This window comes from Orcinus orca, chromosome 20 (genome assembly GCF_937001465.1).
Source record: "Orcinus orca chromosome 20, mOrcOrc1.1, whole genome shotgun sequence".
Classification (NCBI taxonomy): domain Eukaryota; kingdom Metazoa; phylum Chordata; class Mammalia; order Artiodactyla; family Delphinidae; genus Orcinus; species Orcinus orca.
Window position 1 is genome coordinate 35,189,599 of NC_064578.1, and position 27,876 is coordinate 35,217,474.

General features: G+C 45.2%; 1 protein-coding gene and 1 long non-coding RNA gene across 10 annotated transcripts in view; one reads left to right on the top strand and one right to left on the bottom strand.

Moving 5' to 3' along the window:
- Positions 1-20,691, bottom strand: part of LOC117199432 (uncharacterized) — a 39,047-nt gene extending 18,356 nt beyond the window's left edge. The window contains exons 1-4 of one of the 2 annotated variants that reach the window (XR_004480660.2): positions 15,482-20,691; positions 12,274-12,412; positions 11,402-11,542; positions 4,153-5,741 (exon numbers count right to left, since the gene is read on the bottom strand). This is a non-coding gene — a long non-coding RNA (uncharacterized LOC117199432). The remainder of the gene's footprint in view (positions 1-4,152; positions 5,742-11,401; positions 11,543-12,273; positions 12,413-15,481) is intronic. The other variant, XR_007474401.1, reaches the window with a different exon arrangement.
- Positions 20,692-24,771: 4,080 nt separating this feature from the next.
- The window catches only part of N4BP1 (NEDD4 binding protein 1), a 48,102-nt gene continuing 44,997 nt past the window's right edge, over positions 24,772-27,876 (top strand). For 5 of the 8 annotated variants that reach the window (XR_004480659.2, XM_049703683.1, XM_033418890.2 and 2 more), the window contains exon 1: positions 24,772-25,232. Coding sequence is in view for 7 of the 8 variants with exons in the window: in XM_049703683.1 (XP_049559640.1) it covers positions 25,035-25,232 (198 nt within the window). In the remaining variant the exon portion in view is untranslated. The remainder of the gene's footprint in view (positions 25,233-27,876) is intronic. The other 3 variants (XM_033418888.2, XM_004264878.4, XM_049703684.1) reach the window with 1 other exon arrangement.

Genomic DNA, 27,876 nt, shown 5'->3' on the forward strand with positions numbered 1-27,876 from the left:
TAAAGCATTTGGCAAATCCATACCCTTTCATGATAAAAAAAAATGAATTCAATAAACTCAGAATAGAAGGAAACTACCTCAACATCAGAAAAATCATATATGAAAAAACTACAGCTAACATCATATTCAATGGTTAAAGTTGAAAAGCTTTTCTTCTAAGATCAGAAACAAAACAAAGATAACTTTCATAACTTCTATTTAACATAGTGTTGGAAATTCTAGCCAGAGCAATCACATAAGGAAAAGAAATGCAAGGTATCCAAATTAGGAAGGAAGAAGTAAAATTATCTCTGTTCACAGATGATATAACCTTATACGTGGAAAACCCTAAAAATTCCACACAAAAAAACTGTTTGAACTTATACACAAATTCAGCAAAGTTGCAGGTTACAAAATCAATACACAAAATTAGTTGCATCTTTATACACTAACAGTGGACAATATAAAAGGAAAATTAAGAAAACAGTCCCATTTACAACAGCACCAAAAAGAATAAAATACTTAGAAATAAACTTAACCAAGAAGGTGAAGACTTGTACACTGAAAACTACAGAACACTGTGGTAAGAAATTAAAGAATATACAAACAAATGAAAATGCATATTCATAGACTGGAAAACTTAATACTTTTCAAATATCCATACTACCCAAAGAAATCTAGAGATTCAATGCAATCTCTATCAAAATCCTAACAACCTTTTTGCAAAAATAGAAAAGTCCATCCAAAGTTTCAAGGAACCCCAAGTAGTCAAAACAATCTTTGAAAAAAGAACAAACTTAGAGGTCTTATACTTCCTGATTTCAAAATATATTACAGCTACAGTAATCAAAACTGTATTACCAGCATAATGGCAGACCAATGGAATATAATAGAGAGCCCAGAAATAAACCCTCACTTATGTGGTCAAATGAGTCAAAAAGGGAGCCAGGACTACACAATGGGGAATGAACAGTCTCTTCAACAAACAGTCCTGGGAAATATGAACATCCACATGCAAGTGAACAAAAATTGACCCTTACTTTATACCATAGATAAAAATGAACTCAAAGTGGATCAAACCTAAACATAAGAGCTAAAATCATAAAACCCTTCTTAGAAAACATAAGGGTAAAACTTCATGACATTTGGCAGTGATTTATGGATATGACACCAAAAGTACTGACAATAAAAGAAAAAATAGATAAGTTGGACTTCATCAAAATTAAAAATTTTGTGCCTCAAAGGGCACTATCAACAGAGTGAAAAAGCAACTCATGGAATGAGAGAAAATATTTGCAAATCATATACCTTATAAGTGGTTAGTATCCAGAACATATAAAGAACTACAACTCAACAACAAAATATCCCATTAAAAATTGGGGAAAGGAGATTTCCAGTGTCCAATTCCATAAGAAAGGAGCTGAATAGACTGAAAAATTAACAACTCTTTTTGGATCCATAAGAGAGGTAAGATCAAAGGGCAAATCAATGTTGAAATTGTTACCTCTAAAATCAAGAACAAGATGGAGATGTCCACTCTCACCACTTTTATTCAACATAGTACTGGAAGTCCTAGCCAGAACAGTTAGGCTAGAAAAAGAAATAAAAGTCATTAAAATCAAAAAGGAGGAAATAAAACTGTCTCTATTTGCAGATGATATGACATAGAAAACCCTAATGACTCCACCAAAAAATTTGTTAGAACTAATAAAAGAATTCAGTAAAGTTGCAGGATACAAAATCAATATACAAAACTCAGTTGTGGGCTTCCCTGCTGGCACAGTGGTTGAGAGTCCGCCTGCCGATGCAGGGGACACGGGTTCGTGCCCCGGTCCGGGAAGATCCCACATGTCGCGGAGCGGCTGGGCCCGTGAGCCATGGCCACTGAGCCTGCGTGTCCAGAGCCTGTGCTCCACAATGGGAGAGGCCACAACAGTGAGAGGCCCGCGTACCACAAAAAAAAATCAGTTGTATTTCTATATACTAACTACAAACTATTAGAAAGATAAATTAAGAAAACAATCTCATTTATAATTTCATCAAAAGAATAAATTTATAGGAATAAATTTAATCAAGGAGGTGAAAGACTTGTACACTGGGCTTCCCTGGTGGTGCAGCGGTTGAGAGTCTGCCTGCCAATGCAGGGGACGCGGGTTCATGCCCTAGTCCAGGAGGATCCCACATGCCGCGGAGCGGCTGGGCCTGTGAGCAATGGCCGTTGAGCCTGTGCGTCCGGAGCCTGTGCTCCACAACGGGAGAGGCCACAGCAGTGAGAGGGCCACATATCGGAAAAAAAAAAAAAAAAAAAAAAAGACTTGTACACTGAAAAGTATAGGACATTAATGAAAGAAACTGAAGACACAATAAATAGAAAAATATTCCATGCTCATGAATTGGAAGAATTAAAATGTTGTTAAAATGTCCATACTACCCAAAGCAATCTACAGATTCAATGCAATCCCTATCAAAATTCCAAGGGTATTTTTCACAGAAAAAAAATCCTAAAATTGAAATGAAACCACAGAAGACCCTGAATAGCCAAAGCCATCTAGAGAAAGAAGAACAAAGCTGGGGGTATCCAATTTCCTGCTTTCAAACTATATTACAAAGCTATACTAATCAAAAGAGGATGGTACTAGCATAAAAACAGACACATAAATCAGTGGAATAGAGAGTCCAGAAATAAACGCATGCATATATGGTCAACTAATTTATGACAAAGGAGCCAAAATTAACAATGGGGAAAAGATAGTCTATGCAATAAATGGTGTTAAGAAACTAGATATCCACATTCAAAAGAATGAAATTGGACCCTTATATTATACCATACATAAAAATTAACTCAAAATAGTTTAAAGACTTAACTGTAAGACCTGAAACCATAAAACTCCCAGAAGAATACAGGGGAAAATCTCCTTGGTATTGGTCTTGTCAATGATTTCTTGGGTATGGCACCAAAAGCACAGCCAACAAAAGCAAAAATAAACAAGTGAGACTACATCAAACTAAAAAGCCTCTGTAAGCAAAAGAATAAATCAGCAAAATGAAAAGGCAACCTCATGGCATTCACAAAGATTAACCTGAAATGAATCATAGGCCTAAATGTAATCGTTAGCTCTCAAAGAAATCATAGACTATTTTGAAGTAAGAGTAGGCAAAATTTTTTCCAATAGGATACAAAAAGCACAAATCATAAAAGAAAAAATATGATAAAGTTGGATTTCATCAAAATTAAAAACTCCTCCAGGATTATGTAAAAACTCCTTAGATGTGCCTTCACTTCCCATACCTTAAGCTCTTTGGGGTTACTGGAGGTTAACCCACCCAGAAAGCCTAAGTCTCAGCCCTGGGCATTTGAGGTGAAATTTGAAGCTGACACATGCACTGTAATAGATGACAATGAATTTTAAGGAAGTTTATAATGCACGCAAGAACTGCTATTTAATAGGTTGCTTTGAAAACAATAAAGATACTTTTGGAATTTGTATAGTTATCCATGTTTACGTTTATTGTCCTTACAGTTGAATTTGTCTCCTGGTGAGTCTTTGAGGTCTTCCTCACATCTTACAGCCGGAAAGAGGGAAGTGGGGAGGAGGAGGGGGCAGGAAAGGACCCCAGAAGAAAGATGGAAAGAAGAGAGGGGACAGAAGACAGGAGGAAGGAGCAAATAGTGTGATGAGACCCTTCATCACCTAACAGACCAGTAGGGGATCCACAGGGGGAAGAGGGTAAAGCTGAAAACAAGTGTTTCCTAAGGTGAGGACCCCAGGCACATGGCTGAGAGGTGGGATTCTCCCAGCCTCCTGCCCATAGACCACAAGCACTTTTGCCCTGGTCTAGGGATGGAGAACCATGAGGGACACTTCTCAGCCACAAGTTAGAACTCCTTGTGGACCCTGAGAATGGGAACTGTCTGCCTTCTTCCCACAGTGCTGGGCAAGTAGGGCTCTGAAAGCCACTAATATTCTGCAAATTCTTGGACATAAAAACAGACAAGGTCCCTGTCCTCAGAGACAGTCAAGTGGGAAAGACAGATAAATGAACCCACCAAGATAAGATTACAAGCCAACATAAGTGCTACAGAGAAAAAAAGAGGATATTTGTATTTAGATTCACAGTGTCAGATGTTGCAAAGGTAGGGCCCCAGCAAGGACAGAAGCCTACCCGGCTTACCTGGGATTTAGCTCTGGCCCCTCTGCTTGGCAGCCTCCAGCTGAGATGTCAGGGCCAAGGCACTTCCTAGCTGGCATTACTGACTGGGAGCAAGTCAGGGAGACAGATGGATTCCTCCCATGCAGTGTGCTTGGCCAGAGGAACACTGGGGACTAAGGCATGTTATGTGAACAAATAAATAGCCTTCCCACTTCTCAGCACCAAAATAAATTTTGAAAATTAAATCTTGAAAATCCACTTGGCAGAAGAAAAACTAAATTTAACTCCTGCTCTCCTAAAGATATCATTTTAAAAGATGAAAGAGCAAGCCACAGAGGGGGAGAAAATATAACACATATAGTTGAAAAAGGATTGGTGTCCAGATAAATTTTTTAAAAAACAACTCTTACAACTCAATAATAAGACAATGCCCAATAAAAAATGAGCAAAAAATGTGAGTAGACACTTAGCAAAAGAAGACTTACATAAATGGCCAATAAGTCCATGAAAAGATACTCAACATCATTAGTCATCAAGAAAGTCCAAGTTAAAATCAAAATGAAGAGATGCCACTGCACACTCGATGAAATAGCTAATATTAAAAAGACCAACATTGGGACTTCCCTGGTGGTCCAGTGGTTAAGAATCCACCTTCCAATACAGGGGACACGGGTTCAAACCCTAGGTGGGGAATTAAGATCCCACAGGCCGTGGGGCAACTAAGTCCGCACACCACAACTACTGAGCCCACATGCCACAACTAGAGAGCCTGAGTGCTGCAACTACAGAGCCCATGTACTCTGGAGCCCATGTGCTACAACTACGGAGCCCACATGCCCTGGAGCCCACACACCACAACTAGAGAGAAGCCCGAAAACCGCAACAAAAGATCCTGCGTGCTGCAACTAAGACCTGATGCAGCCAAAAATAAAAATAAATAAATAAATATTTTTAAAAAAACAACAAAACCAAACCAAAACAACAACAAAAAACCCACAGTGCTAAAAATAAGAAAACAGTCAGGTTTAAAAAAAAAATCAAAAGACCGATATTATCAAGCATTGGTATAGACACGGAGCAACCCAACCCAAGACACTTATACATTGCTAAAGGGAATGTAAAATGGCAAAATCGCTTTGAAAAATAATTTGGCATTTTCCTTTTAAAGGCTACCCATTATAGTATGACTCAGCAATCCCACTCCTAGGTATCTACCTAAGAGAAATGGAAGTATACCTCCACACAAAATCTTAAGGAATGTTCTTGGCAGCTTCACTCATATTAGACAAAAACTGGAAACAACTCAAATGTCCACCAAGAGATAAATGAATGAAAAAATTAGGGTATATACATACAATGGAAACTAGTCAGAAAAAAAAATTAATACACGTGACTTGGATGAGTCTGAAAACATGCTGAGAGAGCCGGACATGAAAGAATACTTACTGCATGTTTCTATTTACAGGAAGCTCTAGAAATGGCAAATCTAATCTTTCGTGGCAGAACAGAGGTCCGTGGGTACAAGGAAACGTGGAGTGACAGCACTGTTCTATATTTGAATGTGGTGGCAGTGGACACCTGGGTGCAAACATTTATCAACACTCGTGGAACTGCACACAAAAAGGGGATGCATGTTATTGTACGTATATTATACCTCAGTAAAGTTGTTTTTTAAAAATCTCAGGCCTGGAGACTTTAAGCATGACACCACTGAAACAAGGAAGTCAGGAGAATTTTCTTGGTGAGATAACAGAGCTGAAACTTGCCTCTGGCCTTACCCTCTCCTACCAGCTCCACCCTCTGCTGACATCTTCTCCCACTGAGGCCCAGATTTACTCTTAAGCTGCCCAGACAGAGTAGTGTCACATCCATACAACAGTCCTGCAAACAGTTAAAGAAAGGGAAATACTAGGTCGTAACAAGCCCTAGAGTGAGGAACAAAAAGCTCCTCAGCTTTGCCCCCCACCAGCTGGACAGCCTTAGTCAAGGAAGTGGCTTCACTTTGGTGGCCCTTGGCTCCTTGTCTGCAAAACTGGGGTGATCATCAAGAGCCCTGGTGACTTTGAGGGGTCTGCTTGCTGGAGTGATGAAGCAGGAGCCAGGCCAAGGGGACTGGGAAGGGAGGTGCAGGAGAACACAGTGTTTAAGAGTTCCCCATGTCCCACCCAGCTTGACTACAGAATATCATTGAATCCAGTCAAGAAAACAGGCCTGTAAGCCCTTTGCCAATTGCTAAGGGCTAAGCAATTGTAAGCGACTGGCATTTTGTCCCACTCCTCCTGCATTTTCTCTCTTCTCTCATTTCCTCAACGGATCTTGACAGGACAGTTTTCCCTTCTCTCGATGTGTGTGCTGAACATGGAGCAGGCACCTTATTCCATAGGAATTCCCTTTTATTTATTTATTTATTTGTTTGTTTGTTTGTTTATTTATATCTTTGGCTGCGTTGGGTCTTCGTTGCAGTGCATGGGCTTTCTCTAGTTGTGGCGAGCCAGGACTACTCTTCCTTGCGGTGCACAAACTTCTCATTGCAGTGGCTTCTCCTGTTGTACAGCATGGGCTCTAAGCATATGGGCTTCAGTAGTTGAGGCTCATGGGCTATAGAGCACAGGATCAGTAGTTAAGGCACACGGGCTTAGCTGCTCCGCAGCATGTAGGATCTTCCTGGGCTAAGGGATCGAACCCATGTCCTCTGCATTGGCAGGCAGATTCCTTTTTTCTTTTTAAGGTTTATTTTTATTTTTTTATTTTTTAAACATCTTTATTGGAGTATAATTGCTTTACAATGGTGTGTTAGTTTCTGCTGTATAACAAAGTGAATCAGCTATGCATATACATATATCCCCATATCTCCTCCCTCTTGCGTCTCCCCCCAACCCTCCCTATCCCACCCCTCTAGGTGATCACAAAGCACATAGCTGATCTCCCTGTGCTATGCAGCTGCTTCCCACTAGCTGTCTAGTTTACATTTGGTAGTGTATATATGTCCATGCCACTCTCTCACTTCGTCCCAGCTTACACTTCCCCCTCCCCGTGTCCTCAAGTCCATTCTCTACCTCTGCATCTTTGTTCCTTTCCTGCCCCTAGGCTCTTCAGAACCTTTTTTTTTTCTTTTCTTTTTTTTTAGATTCTATATACATATGTTAGCATATGGTATTTGTTTTTCTCTTTCTGACTTATTTCACTCTGTATGAGTCTCTAGGTCCATCCACTTCACTACAAATAACTCAATTTCGTTTCTTTTTATGGCTGAGTAATATTCCATTGTATATATGTGCCACATCTTCTTTATCCATTCATCTGTCTATAGACACTTAGGTTGCTTCCATGTCCTGGCTACTGTAAATAGAGCTGCAAAAACATTGTGGTACATGACTCTTTTGAATTATGGTTTTCTCAGGGTATATGCCCAGTAGTGGGATTGCTGGGTCTTATGGTAGTTCTATTTTTAGTTTTTTAAGGAACCTCCATAGTGGCTGTATCAATTCACATTCCCACCAACAGTGCAACAGGGTCCCCTTTTCTCCACACCCTCTCCAGCATTTATTGTCTGTAGATTTTTTGATGATGGCCACTCTGACTGGTGTGAGGTGATACCTCATTGTAGTTTTCATTTGCATTTCTCTAATGATTAGTGATATTGAGCATCCTTTCATGTGTTTGTTGGCAATCTGTATATCTTCTTTGGAGAAATGTCTATTTAGATCTTCTGCCCATTTTTGGATTGGGTTGTTTATTCTTTTTTGATATTGAGCTGCATGAGCTCCCTGTGTATTTTGGAGATTAATCCTTTGTCAGTTGCTCCATTTGCAAATATTTTCTCCCATTCTGAGGGTTGTCTTTTCCTCTTGTTTATGGTTTGCTTTTCTGTGCAAAAGCTTTTAAGTTTCACTAGGTCCCATCTGTTTATTTTTGTTTTTATTTCCATTTCTTACATTTAGGTCTTTAATCCATTTTGAGTTTATTTTTGTGTATGGTGTTAGGGAGTGTTCTAATTTCATTCTTTTACATGTAGCTGTCCAGTTTTCCCAGCACCACTTATTAAAGAGGCTGTCTTTTCTCCACTGTATATTCTTGCCTCCTTTATCAAAGATAAGGTGACCATATGTGCATGGGTTTATCTCCGGGCTTTCTATCCTGTTCCATAGATCTATGTTTCTGTTTTTGTGCCAGTACCATACTGTCTTGATTACTGTAGCTTTGTAGTATAGTCTGAAGTCTGGAAGACTGATTCCTCCAGCTCCATTTTTCTTTCTAAAGATTGCTTTGGCTCATCAGGGTCTTTTATGTTTCCATACAAATTGTGAAATTTCTTGTTATAGTTCTGTGAAAAATGTCATTGGTAGTTTGATAGGGGTTGCATTGAATCTGTAGATTGCTTTGGGTAGTATAGTCATTTTCACAATGTTGATTCTTCCAATCCAAAAACATGGTATTTCCCTCCATCTGTTTGTTATCATCTTTACTTTCTTTCATCAGTGCCTTATAGTTTTCTGCATACGGGTCTTTTGTCTCCTTAGGTAGGTTTATTCCTAGGTATTTTATTCTTTTTGTTGCAATGGTAAATGGGAGTGTTTCCTTAATTTCACTTTCAGGTTTTTCATTATTAGTGTATGCAAGAGATTTCTGTGCATTAACTTTATATCCTGCTGCTTTACCAAATTCATTGATTCACTCTAGTAGTTTTCTGGTAGCATCTTTGAGACTCTCTATGTATAGTATCATGTCATCTGCAAATAGTGACAGTTTTACTTCTTTTCTGATTTGGATTCCTTTTATTTCTTTTTCTTCTCTGATTGCTGTGGCTAAAACTTCCAAAACTATGTTGAATAAGAGTGATGAGAGTGGGCAACCTTGTCTTATTCCTGATCTTAGTGGAAATGGTTTCAGTTTTTCACCATTGAGAATGATGTTGGCTGTGGGTTTGTCATATATGGCCTTTATTATGTTGAGGAAATTTCCCTTTATGCCTACTTTCTGGAGAGTTTCTATCATAAATGGGTGTTGAATTGTGTTGAAAGCTTTTTCTGCATCTATTGAAATGATCATATGGTTTTTCTCCTTCAATTTGTTAACATGGTTTATCACATTGATTGATTTGCATATATTGAAGAATCCTTGCATTCCTGCAATAAACCCCACTTGATCATGGTGTATGATCCTTTTAATGTGCTGTTGGATTCTGTTTGCTAGTATTTTGTTGAGGAATTTTGCATCTATGTTCATCAATGATACTGGTCTGTAATTTTCTTTCTTTGTGACATCTTTGTCTGGTTTTGGTATCAGGGTGATGGTGGCCTTGTAGAATGAGTTTGGGAGTGTTCCTCCCTCTGCTATATTTTGGAAGAGTTTGAGAAGGATATGTGTTAGCTGGCAGGTGGATTCTTAACCACTGCACCACCAGGGAAGTCGGAATTCCCTTTCTTACAGTCCAAGTCCTTTTCCCCAGCTCCGTTCCCTCTTTTCTGTGTAATTCAATCTATGGTGGACTTAGCAGTTTGGAGCAGCTATGTTGTACTGAATCATTTTAAAATTCAAGCTCATTCAGATCCATAAACAGAGGTGTAGCACTTTGTGGGGGAATGCACACGGCAGCAGCCTTTCACAACACACAGCCATCTTCCCAGAAATACAGTCAGTCCTCAGCTCAGCATTTCCCCCAATGGCAGTCATGTGAATATACCTTCATTATTCTGCCAACATTGTTATATTCACTTATCACCCAACTAATCTAATTTTCTTTAAATCAACTTCAAATCAGTTTTTTTTTGTTTGTTTTTTTGGTTTTTTTTTTTTTGTTTTTGTGGTACACGGGCCTCTAACTGCTGTGGCCTCTCCCATTGCGAAGCACAGGCTCCGGACGCACAGGCTCAGCGGCCATGGCTCACGGGCCCAGCCGCTCCACGGCGTGTGGGATCTTCCCGGACTGGGGCACGAACCCATGTCCCCTGCATCGACAGGCGGACTCTCAACCACTGCACCACCAGGGAAGCCTCAGTTTATTATTTTTTAACTTAGCTCACTCTAAACAATAATAACCATGAAGTCATGAGTATGATATGTTAATATTTTCCTAATTTAAAAAATTATATATATAGAATTACATTCATCAATATAACCTCTAACATCATTTCATGTACCACCATGTTCCACATACCACACTCTGGGAAACACCACCTGAAGTCACCACTGTGACCCAAGACCAGGCCTCAACATGATAGTAACACTAGTCAACCCAAACCCCCTTTTTATTTTTAATTTTAATTTTTTTATTGAAGTATAGTTGATTTACAATGTTGTGTTAGTTTCAATTGTACAGCAAAATGATTCAGTTATACACACATATATATCATTTTTTTTCAGATTCTTTTCCCTTATAGGTTATTACAAAATATTCAGTATACAGTAGGTCCTTGTTGGTTATCTATTTTACATATAGTAGTGTGTATATGTTAATCCCAAACTCCTAATTTATCCCTTCCTGCCTTTTCCCCTTTGGTAACCATAAGTTTGTCTTCTATGTCTGTAAGTCTATTTCTGTTTTGTAAGTAAGTTCATCTGTATCACTTTTTTTAGATTTCACATATAAGCTATATCATATGATATTTATCTTTCTCTGTCTGGTTTACTTCACTTAGTATGATAATCTCTAGGTCCATCCATGTTCCTGCAAAATAACATTATTTCATTCTTTTTTATGGCTGAGTAATATTCCATGGCACATATATACTACATCTTCTTTAACCATTCATCTGTTGATGGACACTTGGGTTGCTTCCATGTCTTGGTTGTTGTAAATAGTGCTTCAATGAACATTGGGGTGCATGCATCTTTTCAAATCATAGTTTTCTCTGTATGTATGCCCAGAGTGGGATTGCTAGATCATATGGTAGTTCTATTTTTAGTTTTTTAAGGAACCTCCATACTGTTCTCCATAGGGAGACCCCATTTTTTAAACAGAGCTTCCACTGTATATGCTCTGTCTGGATTGAGGTTATTGCTTTTGGGGGCTTATATTAGTCTGCTAGGGCTGCCACAACAAATTACCACAGACTGGAAGGCTTAAACAACAGAAATGTATTTCCTCACAGTTCTGGAGTCTGTAAGTCTGAGATCAAGTTGTTGGCAGCGTTGATTTCTCCTGAGGTCTCTCTCCTTGGCTTGTAGATGCTGCCTTCTTGCAGAGCATGCAGAGATGCTATAATGTAAACAGCTCAAATAGTATTACCCCCTCTTCTACAAACTCAGAAAGATTAGGTGAATGACTTACCTGCAACTCCCTGGGTAGAAGAGAGGGGCGCTCATGCCAGAACCCAGGTCTCTGACTGCCCGGCTCCAGTAAACAAAATAGCACAGGTCTAAAAATAGTCGAAAATTTGGGGGTCCACACCAGAAAGGCCTCCTTCTTTTGCTACAGAGGAAATATATCAAAACTGTTATAATTGTTTGCTCTAGAGCCAGGCTGCCCTGAGTTCCCTCCCAGCTCCAGCCTTCACCTCTGAGGGAGCCTGATCAAATCACCTCATCCCTCTCTACCTCTGCAACATGGGGGTAACAATAGTACCTGCTTCAAATAAACTAATCCATGAGGAAGACTTGGCACAGTGCCTGACATATAAGAAAGGCTCAGTAGGATGTAGCTATCAACATCCTGTTACCACAGACAGAAGTCACTCAGTTCTTATCCTCACCAGCGGCTTTCTGGATGGTAATGCCAGGCTCTTGCCACAGGGTGGCACTCTTGTCTCTGACCTCCTTTCTTGCGTGAGTCACTAAAGCTTCATTTCTCAAAATTCCAGGTTGGGCAAGGATGAAAGACAGACCCAGAAAAAGATTAAAAAGTTTGGGCACTACAGCCAAAAGAGTGTCTACCCTGTCACATCAAAAGTGCAGAAACTGGGCTTCCCTTGTGGTGCAGTGGTTGAGAGTCCACCTGCCGATGCAGGGGACACGGGTTCGTGCCCCAGTCCGGGAGGATCCCACATGCCTCGGAGCGGCTGGGCCCGTGAGCCATGGCTGCTGGGCCTGCGCGTCCGGAGCCTGTGCTCCGCAACGGGAGAGGCCACAACAATGAGAGGCCCACGTACCACAAAAAAAAAAAAGAAAAGAAAAAAAAGTGCAGAAACTGCTTCATTCACTCACCTCTGCTGGCTCTTAGAGCTGGGTTCCCAAGCCTGGCTGGTCCCCAACCTTCGGAAGAGGCTGAAGGAGCTGATAAAACTGGATGGTCCAGCCTCACCCCCGCACGCCATGCAGGGTTTCAGGAGTCAGGCCTGGGATTCTGAGGGAGAAGGGGGATTGAAATTCATTGCTACAGAGCAGAGCTCTCTCAGACTTTAATGCACTTGCAAATCACCTAGGGACCTTGCTAAAATGCAGATTCTGATTCAGCTGGTCTGGGGAGGGGCCTGGGATTCTGCGTTTCTAACAAGCTCTCAGGTGATGCCCATGCTGCCTTGAGTACCAAGAGCCTAAAGGACCTGGCCCATTGCCTAGCAGCATACACTCTTTGAATGCTTACTCTGTGTAAGCTCCTCATATGTCCTAATTCACTGAACCCTCACGATAGCCACATGCACTCAGTACTATTGTCCCTGCTTTATGGATGAGAAACAAAAACATTAACTAACTGTCTCAAGGTCAAAACAGCTAATTAGTAGCAGAGCCGAGGCTCACAATACACTTTTGCTAAAGCAAGTATTAAAGTAAACACGATCCAGCTTTCCTCCCTCACTTTCCAGGACAAAGAGGGAAGGTCACGGAGGCAGCAGAGCAGTGAAGAGGACAGATTCTGGAGCCAAACCTCCCAGACACACAATCTCAACTCTGCCACTTAGGAGCTGTGTGACTTTGACAGGTGGCCTGACCTCTCTGTGCCTCATTTTCTTCATCTCAAAACTGAGAATAACAATAGCACCTACTTCAGGGAGTTGTTACCAGGATTAAGTGAGGCAATTGAATAAGGTGCTGAGCAGGCCCCTGGCACATGGTCAACACCCAGCGTTGCCTGTGCCCCAGTCATACTTTCAAGGCTGTGAGAATGGCAAGGAACAACGATGTCTCCACTTTGGGTTTTCAGGAGCTCACGGTTTAATGAGGGACAGTGGGAGAAAGTGCTAATGGAAGAGCCATCAGAGCACCCATGGAGAGTGACCACTACCATGCAGCACAGCAAGAGGTGGCACCCCAGCACCCTCGTGTGCAACTTACATTAATTCATTTGTATGCATCTTCCCACCTACCCCCCAAAAGAAGTTTAATATCTTGAGTGACTCCACCCACCACTCCACCCAACAAGCCCAGAGAGGGCATGAGATGGGGGCTGTGAATCTGCTGGGCCCTGTATGCCAAAAGCCTCTTACGGTGTGAGCTGACCACAACGTGGGTGACTGCAGTGTGTAAAGACACTTGATTTGGACCCCAAGGCCCCTAAATGCACACCTGCTACTCCATATGGCACGTTATCCATTCCAGCACTGGAGGAAAAACAGCCTGGGATTTACTGAGGCAAGGGGCCGAGTCTTGAACATGGGGCTGTCGGTTTTCAAGGGTGAGTCTAAGCCATACATTTTATTTTGAGGTCATGGTTTAAACTCTAGGTAAGTTGAACGGGCTCCTTTGGGTGCTAGTTACCAATATGTCTTCAAGAGACTGGAAAATATCTTAAGGCCCATCAGCAGGGGAGTGGTGAGCAGAAACTATGGTCTCTGTACAATGAGCTACTCTAGCAGCTAACAGGAGCAATGAGGTGCGGCATTATTTACAATAGCCGAGATGTGGAAACAACTTAAGTATCCATAGGTGAATGGATAAAGGAGATGTGATGTATATGTATATACACAATGGAATACCATTCAATCATTAAAAATAAAAAAGAAGGAAATCCTGCCATGTGCAACAACATGGGTGGACCTTGAGGGTATTATGCTAGGCGAAGCAAGTCAGAGAAAGACAAATACCATATGATCTCACTTATATGTGAGATGTAAAAAACAAGCAAACGAAAACCACACCCATAGCTACAGAGGAGGGGGTGGGAGGATGGAGAATATGGGCGAAGGGGGTTAAAAGGTACAAACTTCCAGTTAGAAAAGAGATGTCATGGGGATGTAATGTACAGCATGGCGACTCTAGTTAATAATACTGTACTGAATATTTGAAAGTTGCTAATAGATATTAAAAGTCATCATCACAAGAAAAAGTTTCTGTTAACTAGACTTATTGTAGTTAAGGTATACAGATGTTGAATCATTAGGTTGTACACCTGAAACTAATATAATGTTACGTTGATTATACCTCAATTTAAAATTTTTAATTATTAATTAATTTTAAAAAGGAATGAGGGGCTCTTGAAGTTCTGATATAGAAAGATCTCCAAGATATAGTGTCCTATGACAATAACAAGATGCAGGTTGGTATGGACAGTTTGTTACTCTTTGTGCAAAAAAGGAAGGGGGGGGATGTATTTGTATGTATTCGTGTGTACTTCAAAAAGGAAAGATCCATATAAAACTAATAGCGATGGTTACCCATGGTGAGGGGTCACCAGACAGACAGGGGACAAAGGCAAGAGACAATCCTCCTACTGAACGCCTCTTTTTAAAAATTGTGGTTAAAAAAAAAAACACATAACATAAAAGTCACCATCTTTAAATTTTCAAGCGCAGCTGTCAGGAATGTTAAGTGTATTCACATTGCTTTGCAATGGTACTGAATATGTTTTAGTACTTTGACAATTTTGAACCACATACCTGTATTGCCTATTTTAGAAATTAGCTCTAAAATCGTTACACCCAAGTAATGTGAAAAAAGAGAATTGTTGTACTGGGAGAAGTTAGGGGAAAGTGCTTTGAAATGAGAACGAATTGAATCCCAGTCCTGTCCCTGCCATTCACTGGACTGGGGCAAGCCAAGTAATCCTCTAAGCCTTAGTCTCGCCTTTCTTTAAAATGTACAGAAAGACGGTGCCCCCTCAAAGGGCAGTGCTGAGCATTAAATGAGAATTCTCATGAAGCCCAGGTGCAGTACCTCGCAGGAAGTAAGTTCCCCATCCACAATCAATTATTTTTTCACTGCGCCTGGAAGAAGCCTGGACAAAGGAGTGCCTTTCAGGCCAGTGCAGTGGTGTGCAACCTTTGAAGGACAAGAATCGCGGGGGGGAGGGGCGGGGGAGACTGCCTCCCAGGACTCCACTCCAAACCTACTGCCCCAGAATCTACTGGTGAGACCAGAGTACTCCGATTCTAACACCCCCCCCTCCCCACCACCAACTCAGACCAAAGCGAGAGAACACCTAAGGTGGAGAGCCTGTGCTCCTGGTTGCACCCCGGCCTCCAGCTGCAAAACCTACCTGGACTTTGAGCTGTTTGCTCAAGCGTCCACCAGGCGAAGGAGGGCGGGCACTGGCGGTGGGGGCGGGAGGTGGCAGGCCCAGGCGGACGGACATGGAGATGTCATTCTGGACTCAGAGGAGTTCCCGCCTCCTCGCTGAGACTGCTGAGAAAGAGAGCTTTGGGGAGCAATTTCCGTGTGTGTTGCGGGGCGGCGGGGGGAGGAGGTGCCTTTTCTGTACCTTGAATCTTGCATCGCCTTCCTCTCCACTTAAAGCAGCAAAAAAGAATGCACTGTCCCAATTAAATTCATTCATCATCCATTTATTGAGATTCTGATGCAGCTCCCCAGCTGCTCTCTCCACACCCGGGGATGCGGTGGGGAGCAGACCCAGTGCCCCTTGGTCGCCTGGAGGTGCCAGTCGTAAGCGTTTATCCCAGAGAAAAGCACGGCGAGACGCGGCGGCGGCGGCTGCCCACTTCCCTTCGGTTCTCTCCGGGCCCTTCCATCCGTGGGAGGCTTTTCTTCCAATTGCCCACATCCATTTACTTTGCATCCCCTTTCGGCCTTGCCAACTGCTCGCAAAAGACCTGCGTCCCCGGATTTCCCGGGGATTCTCATCCTCTCCCTCCGGGTGAAGGGGGCTCGAAATCGGAGGCTGCACTGGCTCCATGGGGACAGCAGGTGGCGCCCTGGGCTTTGGTGGCCGAGACAAGACGGCCTTAAGTAACGACTTTCCTAGAGAGAGCAGAGGTGCCCGGTGCACAGAGGGGCACAAGGAGTATTTGATAAGGAAGCGAGTGTGCAGGTGAAACATGAAATCGTTTCCCCTTACACTGTCTCCTGGTCTAAGCTCCAGAGCTGGCAGGAGGGTGAAAGAAGGAGAAGGCGCCGGCTGGAAGGGCAGCAACCTCCTCAATTGCAGAAAAGGGGAACTCGGCCTAGAGCCAGGAGGCTCACGCAGGCCCCCAGGGGGAATGGCACAGCCAAGACTCCTGTCCTTCCAGCTCCTGGGCCGGCCTAGAGCCAGCCCTTAGACTCACCGACGGGGCTCTTCCAAAAAATTTGCCGGTATTCGCACAGCCCTTCTTAAGAGATGGTGTACTGGGCTCTGAACTAAGATGAGTATTTCCCACGCTCGAGCCCTTTACATCCTTGTTCGTGATTCTGGCCGTATCTCCACACCACCGGAGTTGTTAACCGGTTAAAATTTTCTTAAAATCAACTCACGTTTTAAATTTAAATATAATTATGAGGGAAATATTTGATTGTTGTAATAACTGGAAGCCCGGTATGTCCTGCCAAAAACAGGACTGTAGAAAGACATACATAACAATTACGATTCCTTAGAAGTCTGGCTGTTTCCCAGTGAAGATCATTTGCCATACCAGCAGGGACGAGTTTTCCACACTTTAGGAAAAACTGGAATTCCAGTACAAGCTCTCCCAGTTATTCTGAATGAGAGGAGACAAGAGGTGGTGATGGGAGAGAAGGGAGCGGAGCTGGAGAGAGAGGCAGCTACATTTTTTACCGCAGTTGCAGAACAAAGGGAGCCTTGACTAATATTCCATGTCCTTCCTGCAGTATGCACGTACTTCCGGGAACAGCAAGTTATTTTTTACTCTGGGAAGCCGGAGGCAAAGGGTGGTGACCCAGCTTCCTGTGAGCCTGCCCCACCCTTTCTATGGAAAGAAAGACAGCATCTCAGGGTGAGGAGGCCCTTAGATGTTGACCAGCCAGAGAGTTGGAGGGGAACCGAGGTAGGCCTCTACCCTTTCTGCTTCTGCGGAGAAGTCTTCAATACTGAAGAACTGCTGTGCCAGTCCTGCCTCTATCACTTCCTGGTGGCGGGGACTTCAGACAAGTTCCTTAACCCCCGTAAGTCTCAGTTTCTTCATCTGTAAAATGGGCATGATGCCTACTTCATAGAGTTGTTTGTAGGCGCTAAATAGGATGATCTGTGTAGAGTCAGCCAATCAATAATTTGCAGAACGCCTACTGTTGTAAGTGCTGGGTGCATAGCCCAGTTCCTCACGTAGGGTTAAGCCTGCAAGGAGTATTTGGAAAAGCAGTGTATATAATATACTCGTAAGTTTGTATAGCATATCTTCCATGCCACAGCAACTTCAGCCAATCCCCTTCTCGTATGTGGTCTCTGCATCTTCTGAGGGCCCTCAGCACTCCCTGTGGTGGTGACAGCATTCTCCCTTTCATTATGGAGACATCACCTTCCTTCTCCTTCTCCAGGAAGACAAGCAGAGCCCACTGTAGTCATCGCTGCCCCTCCGTCCCACCCAGTGTCTGTAGAATGCCCTGAACATTACATAGGCACTCACGTGAAGTTTGTTGTCTGAAATTCCACTGCCCATGTGGCTCAGACCAGAAGTCTTGCAAAGCAAACACCTTTTGTTTGGCCATTTTGTTCTGAAAGTGTCTGTAACCAGCCAGGTGTTGGACCCGATCGCAGTGCACGTGACTGAGCACCTGGAGTCTCCACCCCTCCAGCTTGGTGGCCTCACCAACACACAGGAGCCCTGCAGCCCCTTCTTCCTGGCTCAGCCACACCTCCAACAAACAGGAAACCTAACTACCAGGACACTGAAGCCCTTGCCTTTGTGACCTGGAGACCCCACTTATCAAGGAACATTGATCACCTTCTGGTGACTTCCCATCACATGTAAAATAAAGTCTGACATCCTTCCCAGGTGCACTTGGCCCCCATGCTCTGGCCTCTGCCCACCTCTAAACCTCAATCCCTTCTCCTCGTCTCATGCCCCGCCCCCAGCTTCAGGCACACGGGCCTCCCTGCTGCTCTGCAAACACCCTAACCACTGTCTCTGCCTAGAAGCTCTTCTCCAGATGTCCCCACGGCCCCCCATCCAGATCACTGCTCAAATGTCAACCCCTCAAAGAGGTCTTCCCTGTCCAGCCTGTGTTGAGTAGCACAAACACAGCTTCTCCTTGGCAGAGCCCTTGTCACTGCTGGGACACTCTTTTTCTCATATTCGTCATATTTCCACATGGAGGAAGACCAGTCAGACCATCTCTGTTGGCCTGTCTCCCTACCCATCACTCCCTGTTCTCTGTGGGAGGACTGAGTTGTCTGACGGATGAGTCTGGGGGAAGACACTGAGCATGCTCAGCTTGGCCGCCTTCTCCGGGGAGCCAGCCTTTCTGCAGAGAGCAAGTTCTCGTCTGCTCTCTGTCTCACAGAAGGGGCCTCCCCACCTGCCCAGGAGGGAGGGGGAAGAAGAGAAGGCCTGAGGGTATCCAGCTGTGCCAGTCACTGGACTCTGTCTAGTTCATGAGTAAAGCATTAACTAGCTATATCCTCCAGTCAGCGTTACCAATTATAAGTTTAAATATCTGTTGGGCTCTTATGCTGGCCTGTCAGTGGTTATGGATTTAGATGTGTCTCTTTTATCTATCACTGCATAACAATTCGTCCCAAACTCGGTAGCTTAAGTTAACAATTTACTATTTCTCAAGAGTCTGTGGGTTGACCAGATAGTTCTTTTGCTTCCCAGGTTGTCAGCTGGAATGCTGGACCGGCTGGAAGGTCCCAAATGGCCTCACTCACATGGCTGGTGTTTGGTGCTGGCCACTAGCTGGGAGCTCATCTGGGGCTGTCTGCTGGGGGGGTGGGGGGGGTGGGCGGGGCTTGGCTCTCCTCCACATAGCTGCTTGGGCTTGGGCTTCCTCCTGGCATGGCAACTAGGTTCCAAGTGGGACTGTTCCAAAAGCAAGTGTTCCAAGAGGAAGGAAGTAGGAGCCAACAGTCTTCTTAAGTCTTCTTCTTGGTCATAGAAGCCCTGGAATATCACTCCTACTGAATCCTATTGGTTGATGCAGTCACAGAGCCATCCCAGCATCTTGATGTAAAGAGCAGTCTGCACATACAGGGAGGGAAGGGCCTTCTTTGGAAACTACCTACCACACATGGGGGATAGACTATTGATCCGTCCAAACCCCTACATTTATGCCCCCACACTACATCATTCATTCATTCATTCATTCATTGTCTCTTCCCTTCTAGTAAGTTCATGAGAGTAGACACTCTGATTTGTTGATTGCTGTATTTCCAGGACTCAGAACAATGCCCGACACATAGTAGGGGCTCAGTAAATATTTGTTGAATGAATGAATTAAACAGTCATTCAACTGCCCCTACCAGCCACAGGAAGTTGAACAGGCCAACAAGGATTCATGGAAGAAGTGAGACTTAAGCTTGGCTTTAAAGACAGCTAGTCCTGGCAAGAACATGTTCTGCAGATAGGCTGAGGAGAAGCAGTGATGGGTAAGTAGTGATGGGAGTTGAGTTGTTCAGTCACTTGCCTGGTGGACACACGACTGACCAGGACTCTCTTAAGCCATGTTGTTCCACATTCAACACAGACAGGACAACAAGTCAAAGGGAACTCAGAGAGCTTTCATTATACTAGACGTGTATGTGTCTGTCTGTGTGTGTGTGTGTGTGTGTGTGTGTGTGTGTGTGTCCCACAAGGAGTATGCAGAAGGGAGGAGGAGATGGAATCTGAATTCCCATTAGCTCAGCCCCAGGGACAGGGCTTTCCCTGAACTTGTAGAGACCAGTGGTTCTCACTGGGGGTAATGGTGGGGGTTAGTCTCTCCCCACTTCCCTAGGGGATATTAGACAATACCTGGAGACATTTTTGTTGTGGGCACAATTGGGGTGGGAGGGCACTAATGGCATCCAGTGAGTGAGGCCAGGGATGCTGCCAAACATCGTATAATTCACAGGACAGGCCCCCACAACAAAGAATTATCTGCCCCAAATGTTGACTGCGCCATTGTTGAGAACCCCTGCTGTAAAGGGTGATGGGAAAATACTGAGAATTAGGAGCATCAGGGAGCTGGCAGGCAGGCAATCTTTGTAGTAGAATTTGGTCCAGAAATTGCGTCCCACTTAAGATGACTGAATTTTATAAATAACTCCCCTCAATGCTGTAGTAGTAGTAGCAGGTTGAATTACTGTTAGGGGAGTTTCAACAGCATGGATAATAAAAATGCAAAGGAATTATAAGGGGAGAAAAATACATGATGAGAAGCAGCAGAAGCAGCAAGGTTTTTCTGCAGCGAAGGAAAAACAAGTCCCTTGCACTTTAATGTCAAGATTCTACCACCAAAATCCCTCTCAAATTCCCCCTCTCTGTCTCCACTCCAAAGTCCCTAGTCCAAGCCACCATCATCTCCCTCCCAGACCAATATCCCCTAAGTGCTCTTCCCAGGTTCACCCCGCCCCCTTCCCCCTCCCCCAGGCTTCCTCCCCCAGGGAAAGGAGAAAGATCTTGGAACATAAAATAAATGGTGCACTTGCTGTTTAAAAACATGGGAAAGGACTTCCCTGGTGGCGCAGTGGTTAAGAATCTGCCTGCCAATGCAGGGGACACAGGTTCGAGCCCTGGTCCAGGAAGATCCCACATGCTGTGGAGCAACTAAGCCCATACGCCACAACTACTGAGCCTGTGCTCTAGAGCCCGTGAGCCACAACTACTGAGCCCGCATACTGCAACGTCTGAAGCCCACGTGCCTAGAGCCCGTGCTCCGCAACAAGAGAAGCCACCGCAATGAGAAGCCTGCACACCGCAAGGAAGAGTAGCCCTCGCTCGCCGCAACTAGAGAAAGCCCACAAGCAGCAACAAAGACCCAACGCAGCCAAAAGTAGTTGGCCCACCAGGTTCTGGAGGATCCAACCCTATTTTACCTGTGGGTGCCCCCCTGCCTCAGCACATTCCAGCCATGAAGGGCTGCTCTCCATTCCTGGAATACTTCTAGCTCGATCCAGGCTCAGATCACTGGCCCCCTGGAGCTGAAGTTCTGATGACATCTGGAGATGGACATGCACCAGTCATATCACACAAATGCCTGTAAAACTGGCCCTAGTGCTGTGAGTGAGAGGGCCACAGTGCCCCATGAGCCTGGGACCAGGGGACTTGACTCATCAGAGAGACCAGTGAATGAATTCTTGAACAAGTCACTCCCAGAACTGAGATCTGATGGCTGAGCAGGAGTTAAGTCAGTGAAAAGAAAGCTAGAGGAAGCAACAGCTTGTGCAAATACCCTTGGGCAGTATAACCTGGGCCAGGTGGAGGGAGGAGAAGAAAGCAGGGGGTGGGTCTTGCAAGTGCTGCAAGCCAAGTTAGAGTTTGAATTTTATTCTGAGCATACTGCGAAGCTCTTGTAAGGTCTTAAGCAAGAGATTAACTGATGAAATTTGTAACTTGAGAAGATTACTCTGGCCACAGAGTAATTTCTCCCAACCTTCCAGCAGTTGTAGCTCCTGAAATTTAGAGAGAGGCCAGGAAGAATGTGGGAGAGACCCCACAGCTGTCAAAGGGAGAGATGACGGTAACTTGGACTAGTGACAAGGGAGATAAGAGACATTGAACAGTTTGCCAATGTATTAAAATTTCTGTGAGGCCGAAGCACAGTTGTATTCCTGTTCCTTACTCTAAGCCCTAGGTGTTATTACACCAAAAACAAAGAACCCAGGAAAACACTCCATCTTGAGTCTGTTTATTAGACTGGTTGGTGAGCCAAGCAATATGACAGGTTCAAGTCTGTCTGGTTTTGAGAGCATCCCAAGGCAAGGAGGGTCCAAACATTAAGGGGTTAGTCATGAGAACATATTATTTCCTCTTGCTTTTGTACAAGGGCAGAAAAGGGAGCCAGTTGCGTATATAACACCCAGTACAGAGTCAAACTGCCAGGATTCAAATGCCTATTCCTAGCACTTCACTTACCAGCTCTGTGGAATGTTCCAGAACCTCTCTATGCTTCTCTTTCCTCATCTTTAAAATAGGAATGATAAAAATATCAACCACTGCTGGAGTTTTAGGAAGCCAGTAAACACTCTTCCTGACCCTCCTGCATTCAGGACTGAGAAATAAAAGCAGGTGTCAGACAGTTAGAGATCAAAGTGTCATCTTTATTACTGACAAAGCTGGACTGGAGGATGTGGTTGAGTGAAAATACTTCACACAGTCACTGACACGGTGGGCAACCGCAGACAGCAGATAATAACACACCCTCTCTGGGGGCAGGGCGGCCCAACCCAGCACTGATCCTTCTCAGAAAGTCAGCCGTCAGTGGGGTCAGAGAAGTTCTTCTCCTGCCCTGGGGGAGACTGGGCGAGGGGCACTGCATGTGTTCTTCCACAGTCAGCCCTGCTGGAGAAAAGGGTAGGAATCCACCGCCTGCCCTCACAATGAAAATATGAGAAGGGGAAATAAGTGATTCCCTCAACACCCTCTCATGGGTTGTTATGGAGATTAGAGAAAACAAACAGCTACAGTATCTGGAATATAGACTCCGTGAAGGTCTTATCCCTGGTGCTAACTGTCCTGGGTGGTGAGGCCAGCCAGGTAGGCAAGACTGGCCAAGTGACGGAAGTTGTGGTTCAGAAACTACAGGAAGCAAGGGAGTTTCCTAAAAGGGGATTTCTCTCTCTCCCTCTCTCTCCTTGTTCCCTACACTCAGGAAACCTTGAGAGTTCCCTAAAGGGAAATGCTGACCAGATATGAACTGGCAAGTGTTCTAAACAGAGGGAAAAAATCCCAAAGCTGTGTCTCTGGCGATACACCAACCCAGTGACTTCTGAACACAGTCTAAAGGCCCAATTTTCTTCTGTGGTAGTGTGTATGAACTACTAGTGTTGTTTTAGGGCAGGTTTCTTGGGGGGAAGGGGAAGGAGCTGTAGTGTGTTTTTCAAAGCAGCCTCTTCTCAGCCCTAATAATTAAGCAATTAAGACTCACCAGCAGGGAAGTTGCTGGGAGCAAAACAGGAACCGCCCTGGGGAAAGCCCTGTCCAATCACTGAACAACAGCAATTCCATTTAAGGTGAGTGCACCAGGAAGACAGGAAATAACACGTTGTGCTGACTCCTGCTCTGGGTGCAGTCTATCTGCAAGGCCACACTCTCCACCTGACCTGCCTCAGCCAGTCTCAGGTCATCTACCTCATGGAGGAAGGCTGCTGGCTGTGTGGACACCCAGGGAAAAGCCCAGGGGAGCAGGAAGTTGTCAGTCCGTGAGCCTAGTGGCTCTCTTCCCTGTGCTGAGTCATCCTTTGGTGGGGCACCAGGGGACCACACCTGTCTGAATTTCTGAGGCATATGGAAAACCCCAGGAGCCCGGATCCTTGAGAGGTTTTACCTTGGGTAATCCCTCTTACCAAGACCATTCCCACTTGGCCTTTCCAACAGCAACATCTTTAGTTCCCCTTCTTTCTCCTCAAGGGGGAATCTATACAGCGGGAGGGGGCTCCCAGGCCCATTAATTTCAGTATGGTTGCATAATCCACACAAAGCTTTTCTGTGAAAATGGAGCCTTAACTATATTGCTAATTTAACGATAATAATAGCTAGTATTTAATGATCATTTACTGTGTCCAGGTACTATCTTAATTTTCACAGTAGGAAGTACTATTGTTACCCACATTTCCAGATGAGAAATTACGACTTAGACAAGTTAAGTAATACGCCCATGGTCCCTAACTATCTACTATACCCACAATATTTAGCCCAGAGAAAGGAAACCACTATCTTCCACAATCTGTTTTCATGGACACAGAGAACATAATATCTGGAAAAGAACTGGAGATAACTAGAGCAACCCTTGAATTTACAGATGGGAAAACAGACCTGGAGAGGGCTTAGGGTGTACTTGCCCAAGTACCCCACTAAAATCACGGAGAAGCCCCTAGTCCCACACTTCTTGTACCTCTTCTATAACACATTCTCCTCCTCCCTTCCCAGAAGAAAACACTCTCTTGACCTTTCCTTAATCATTTCTTTGCTTTTCAATTCTCCATACACATTATTCCCATTTTCTTCTCTTCCTGTTACCATTTTTACTGAAAAAACAACGGAAAGCAAAGGAAAGGGAGAGAAAGAGAGACAGAGACAGAGAGATAGAGAGAGGTGGGGGAGGGATCGAGGGAGGAAGAGAAAAAAACATCTATCAATAAATGAGAAGCTGGATAACTCAGTTTGCTAGAGTGCTATATTGGGCTTCAAGCTGTCTGAAAGCAAGCCAAATCCCTTGTGTGACACTGGGTCAGTCCCGCCTACTGGCTCGGAGCCTCAATTTCCCCATCTGTAAAACCATAAATTCATCATCCACCAGGCCACGCAAAAGCGTCGTGGCCTAACCAAAGGCCACCCAGGCCCCCCTCCACAGCCATCGTTGGGCCCTCAACAAACATGGCGACTGTGCGTGACGTACACTTTCGTCGCCTCCGCGCCCCCCCCAGGGGGTGGCGACACTCAATGACGGCGGCGGGCGGGGCGCATGCGCGGCGGCGGGGCCCGGCCCGCGGCGGCGGCGGGGGTGGCGGCGGCGGCGAAGGGGCTTTTTACCCGCAGTTGCCCAGCTGCGGCTGCCGCTGCGGGATGGTGTAGCTGGGCGTCCGGCCAGGCGGCAGGGCGCGGGCCGGGCCAAGGCGGCCTGGAGGGCCGACGCCGCCTGACGAGCTCGGGTACAGGGGCAGCACGCTGAGGGGGCGTCGCCGCCGCCGGCCCCCGGCGCCGCCGCGGGAGGCCGCGCCCGCCATGGCGGCCCGGGCGGTACTGGACGAGTTCACGGCGCCCGCCGAGAAGGCGGCGCTGCTGGAACGGAGACGCGGCCGCATCGAGGGCCTGTTCGGCGTGAGCCTGGCCGTGCTTGGCGCGCTCGGGGCTGAGGAACCGCTCCCTGCGCGCATCTGGCTGCAGCTCCGCGGGGCGCAAGAGGCGGTGCACAGCGCTAAGGTGAGTCCGGCCGCCGACCCCGCGCGATCGCCTTCCCCAGCCCGGCCCCCGCGGCCTTCTGTCGATCGGGGTCCCTGGGCGTCCCCACCCCCTTCTTCCCTGCCCTTCCTGCGCTGACCGAGCCAGGCGCGGTGGTGAGAGCGCGGTCTCCCGAGCCTCCGCTCTAGAGCCATGTGACCTTGGGCTAGCGGTTTCGTCCCGGGCGCCTCAGTTTCCCCATTTGTAAAGTGGCGCTGACGAAAGCAGCTGACTCGGAAGGCCGTCGCGAGGATTGGAGTAGGTGATGTGCGTAGAGCGCAGAGCGCAGTGGCTGGCAGGCATGGAGTGAACGCGTTGAGAGTGTTGCCTGTTGTTATCTTTCCCCCCAGCCCGCGGGCTGGTGCGCAGGGCCTGATGGCTGGGCCCGCAGCCTCCTGGCCTGCCACCTCAGCCACTTATCTCTTCCCAGGTCTCCGCTACAGGGATTCTGAACCTCTTGGGGATGTCAAGACCCCTCTGAGAATCTGACAAAACCATCACAGTAGTACAGTACTCAGAGAATATCAAGAAGAGATAGGGATGATTAATAATAGTATTAAAAATAGCATTATTCCATGTATTGATTTTGTGTACCACTAGCATTTATCGAACGGTTGTAGCACATCAGACGTTATGTTCAATACTTCGGAAGGATTATCGAATTCAGTCCTTAAAAAATCCAGTGAGGTAGATTTTATTATCTTCCTGTTTTTAACAGCTGGGGAAACTGAAACTTTCGAAGAGGTGACTCACCTTCTCTCTAAATCAGCATTTCACACTTAGACTTACTTCGGGCACCTTCAGCTGCTCCCTTCCCTCCCCAAGCCCAAATACTGCAAGAGTACATCCTCCCCCTCCCGGGGAGCCAAGTTTCTCCAGGTTTTCCCATCGAGTAAGTGGGAGAGCCAGGATTCAGACTGAGGGAGTTTGATTCCAGAGACCTTGCTCTTGATACCTACCTTCCAGATGCTGAGCACTGGGGGTGGGGATCCATTTTTGGCGTCGTACTTAAGAAATTTCACAGTGCCCTTGAAGAATCTGATTAGCTGTGACTCTTGACTTTCTTAGATTAAAAAAGAAGCCTGTATGCTTGCTTTTAACATGCTTAGAGGAGGTAGGACACTTAACTGTATGATTCTTCTCCACAGCTTAACTTAAAGCACTGCAGATGTTGAATCAAGTTTGCTTTCCTGTTCTTGATTTTTTTGAACCAGTTGTCTGGTCTAACTCCTTCCCAGTCCCCTCCTTGTTTTCTCCCCAGCTACCCAATTTCTTCCCACTCCCCAGGGCTAAAAAGTTTGACATGACTAAGTCCTATTATGGCTTCTGAAAGTCTCTTACGTGCATTCATTCCTTCCTTTTCCATTATTTTTGCAGCAGTTAAGACCTTCTTTCTTGGTATGTGCCCTCTCCCTTATTTCATTGCCTTCCCTCCCTCCCCAGTACAACTTGCCTTAGACTAATCCTCCCACAAAAAGTCATTCTCCTGCCCTGGGATCTAGTAGAGCCTCCTGTTGCCTATCTCATTCACTCTAAACTTTTCTGATTTACAAAACACTTATTTATTCAACCCCACTTTGTTTTCCTAATTCTCTGCCTTAGCAGCTCTCAGCTTAAATCTCCACTGTAGTCTGACTAGTCTCACTGCTTTTATTGTGTACTCTGCCTGATCCCAGTTCAGCTTTACTCAAGGCTCACTGCAAGCATGGAAAGTGCTGCTTTTGCTCTACAGGAAAACCCTGCTGGACCCTCCCAACTCCAGTTGCCTTGCTTGTCCCTGCCATGCAGTTCAGCATAAGCTAATTGGAAAAGGTGTGTCTTACAGTATATTGGTAGTATGTGTCACCTGCCCATTTATCTTTTTGATGTGTGCTACTCATAATCTAACTCTCCCACTTATAAGAAATCCTTTTTTTCCCTTTGAGATTTATGGGGAAAAGTTGAATGCCATACTCAAGGGGTTTTTGTTCTTGTTAATTCATTTTGGAGTGTGTTTTACATTCCTTTAAGGAAGAGAAAACCATTAACTTGATTTTTAAAAATTAAGAACAGAGGGAAAGGGCTTCCCAGGTGGTGCAGGGGTTAAGAATCCGCCTGCCAATGCAGGGGACACGGGTTCGAGCCCTGGTCCGGGAAGATCCCACATGCCTCGCAGCAACTAAGCCCGCAGCAACTAAGCAACTAACCACAACTACTGAACCTGCGCTCTAGAGCCCACAAGCCACAACTACCGAAGCCCGTGCGCCTAGAGCCCGTTCTCTGCAACAAGAGAAGCCACCGCAATGAGAAGCCCGCACACCACACCAAAGAGTAGCCCCCGCTCGCCGCAACTAGAGAAAGCCCACACGCAGCAACGAAGACCCAACAGAGACAAAAAAAATAAATTAATTAAATTAATTAATTGAAAAAAAAAAACAGAAGGGAATTCCCTGGCGGTCCGGCGGTTAGGACTCTGTGCTTCCACTGCAGGGGGCACGGCTTCGATCCCTGGTCGGGGAACTAAGATCCCGCATGTCCTGTAGTGTGGCTAAAAAAATTAAGAACAGGAGAACAATCTTCAGCGTATACAATATTTTAAGTTAAGCTGTGGAGGAGGAGAAGGTTTGGGGGAAGGAGGATTTAGAGT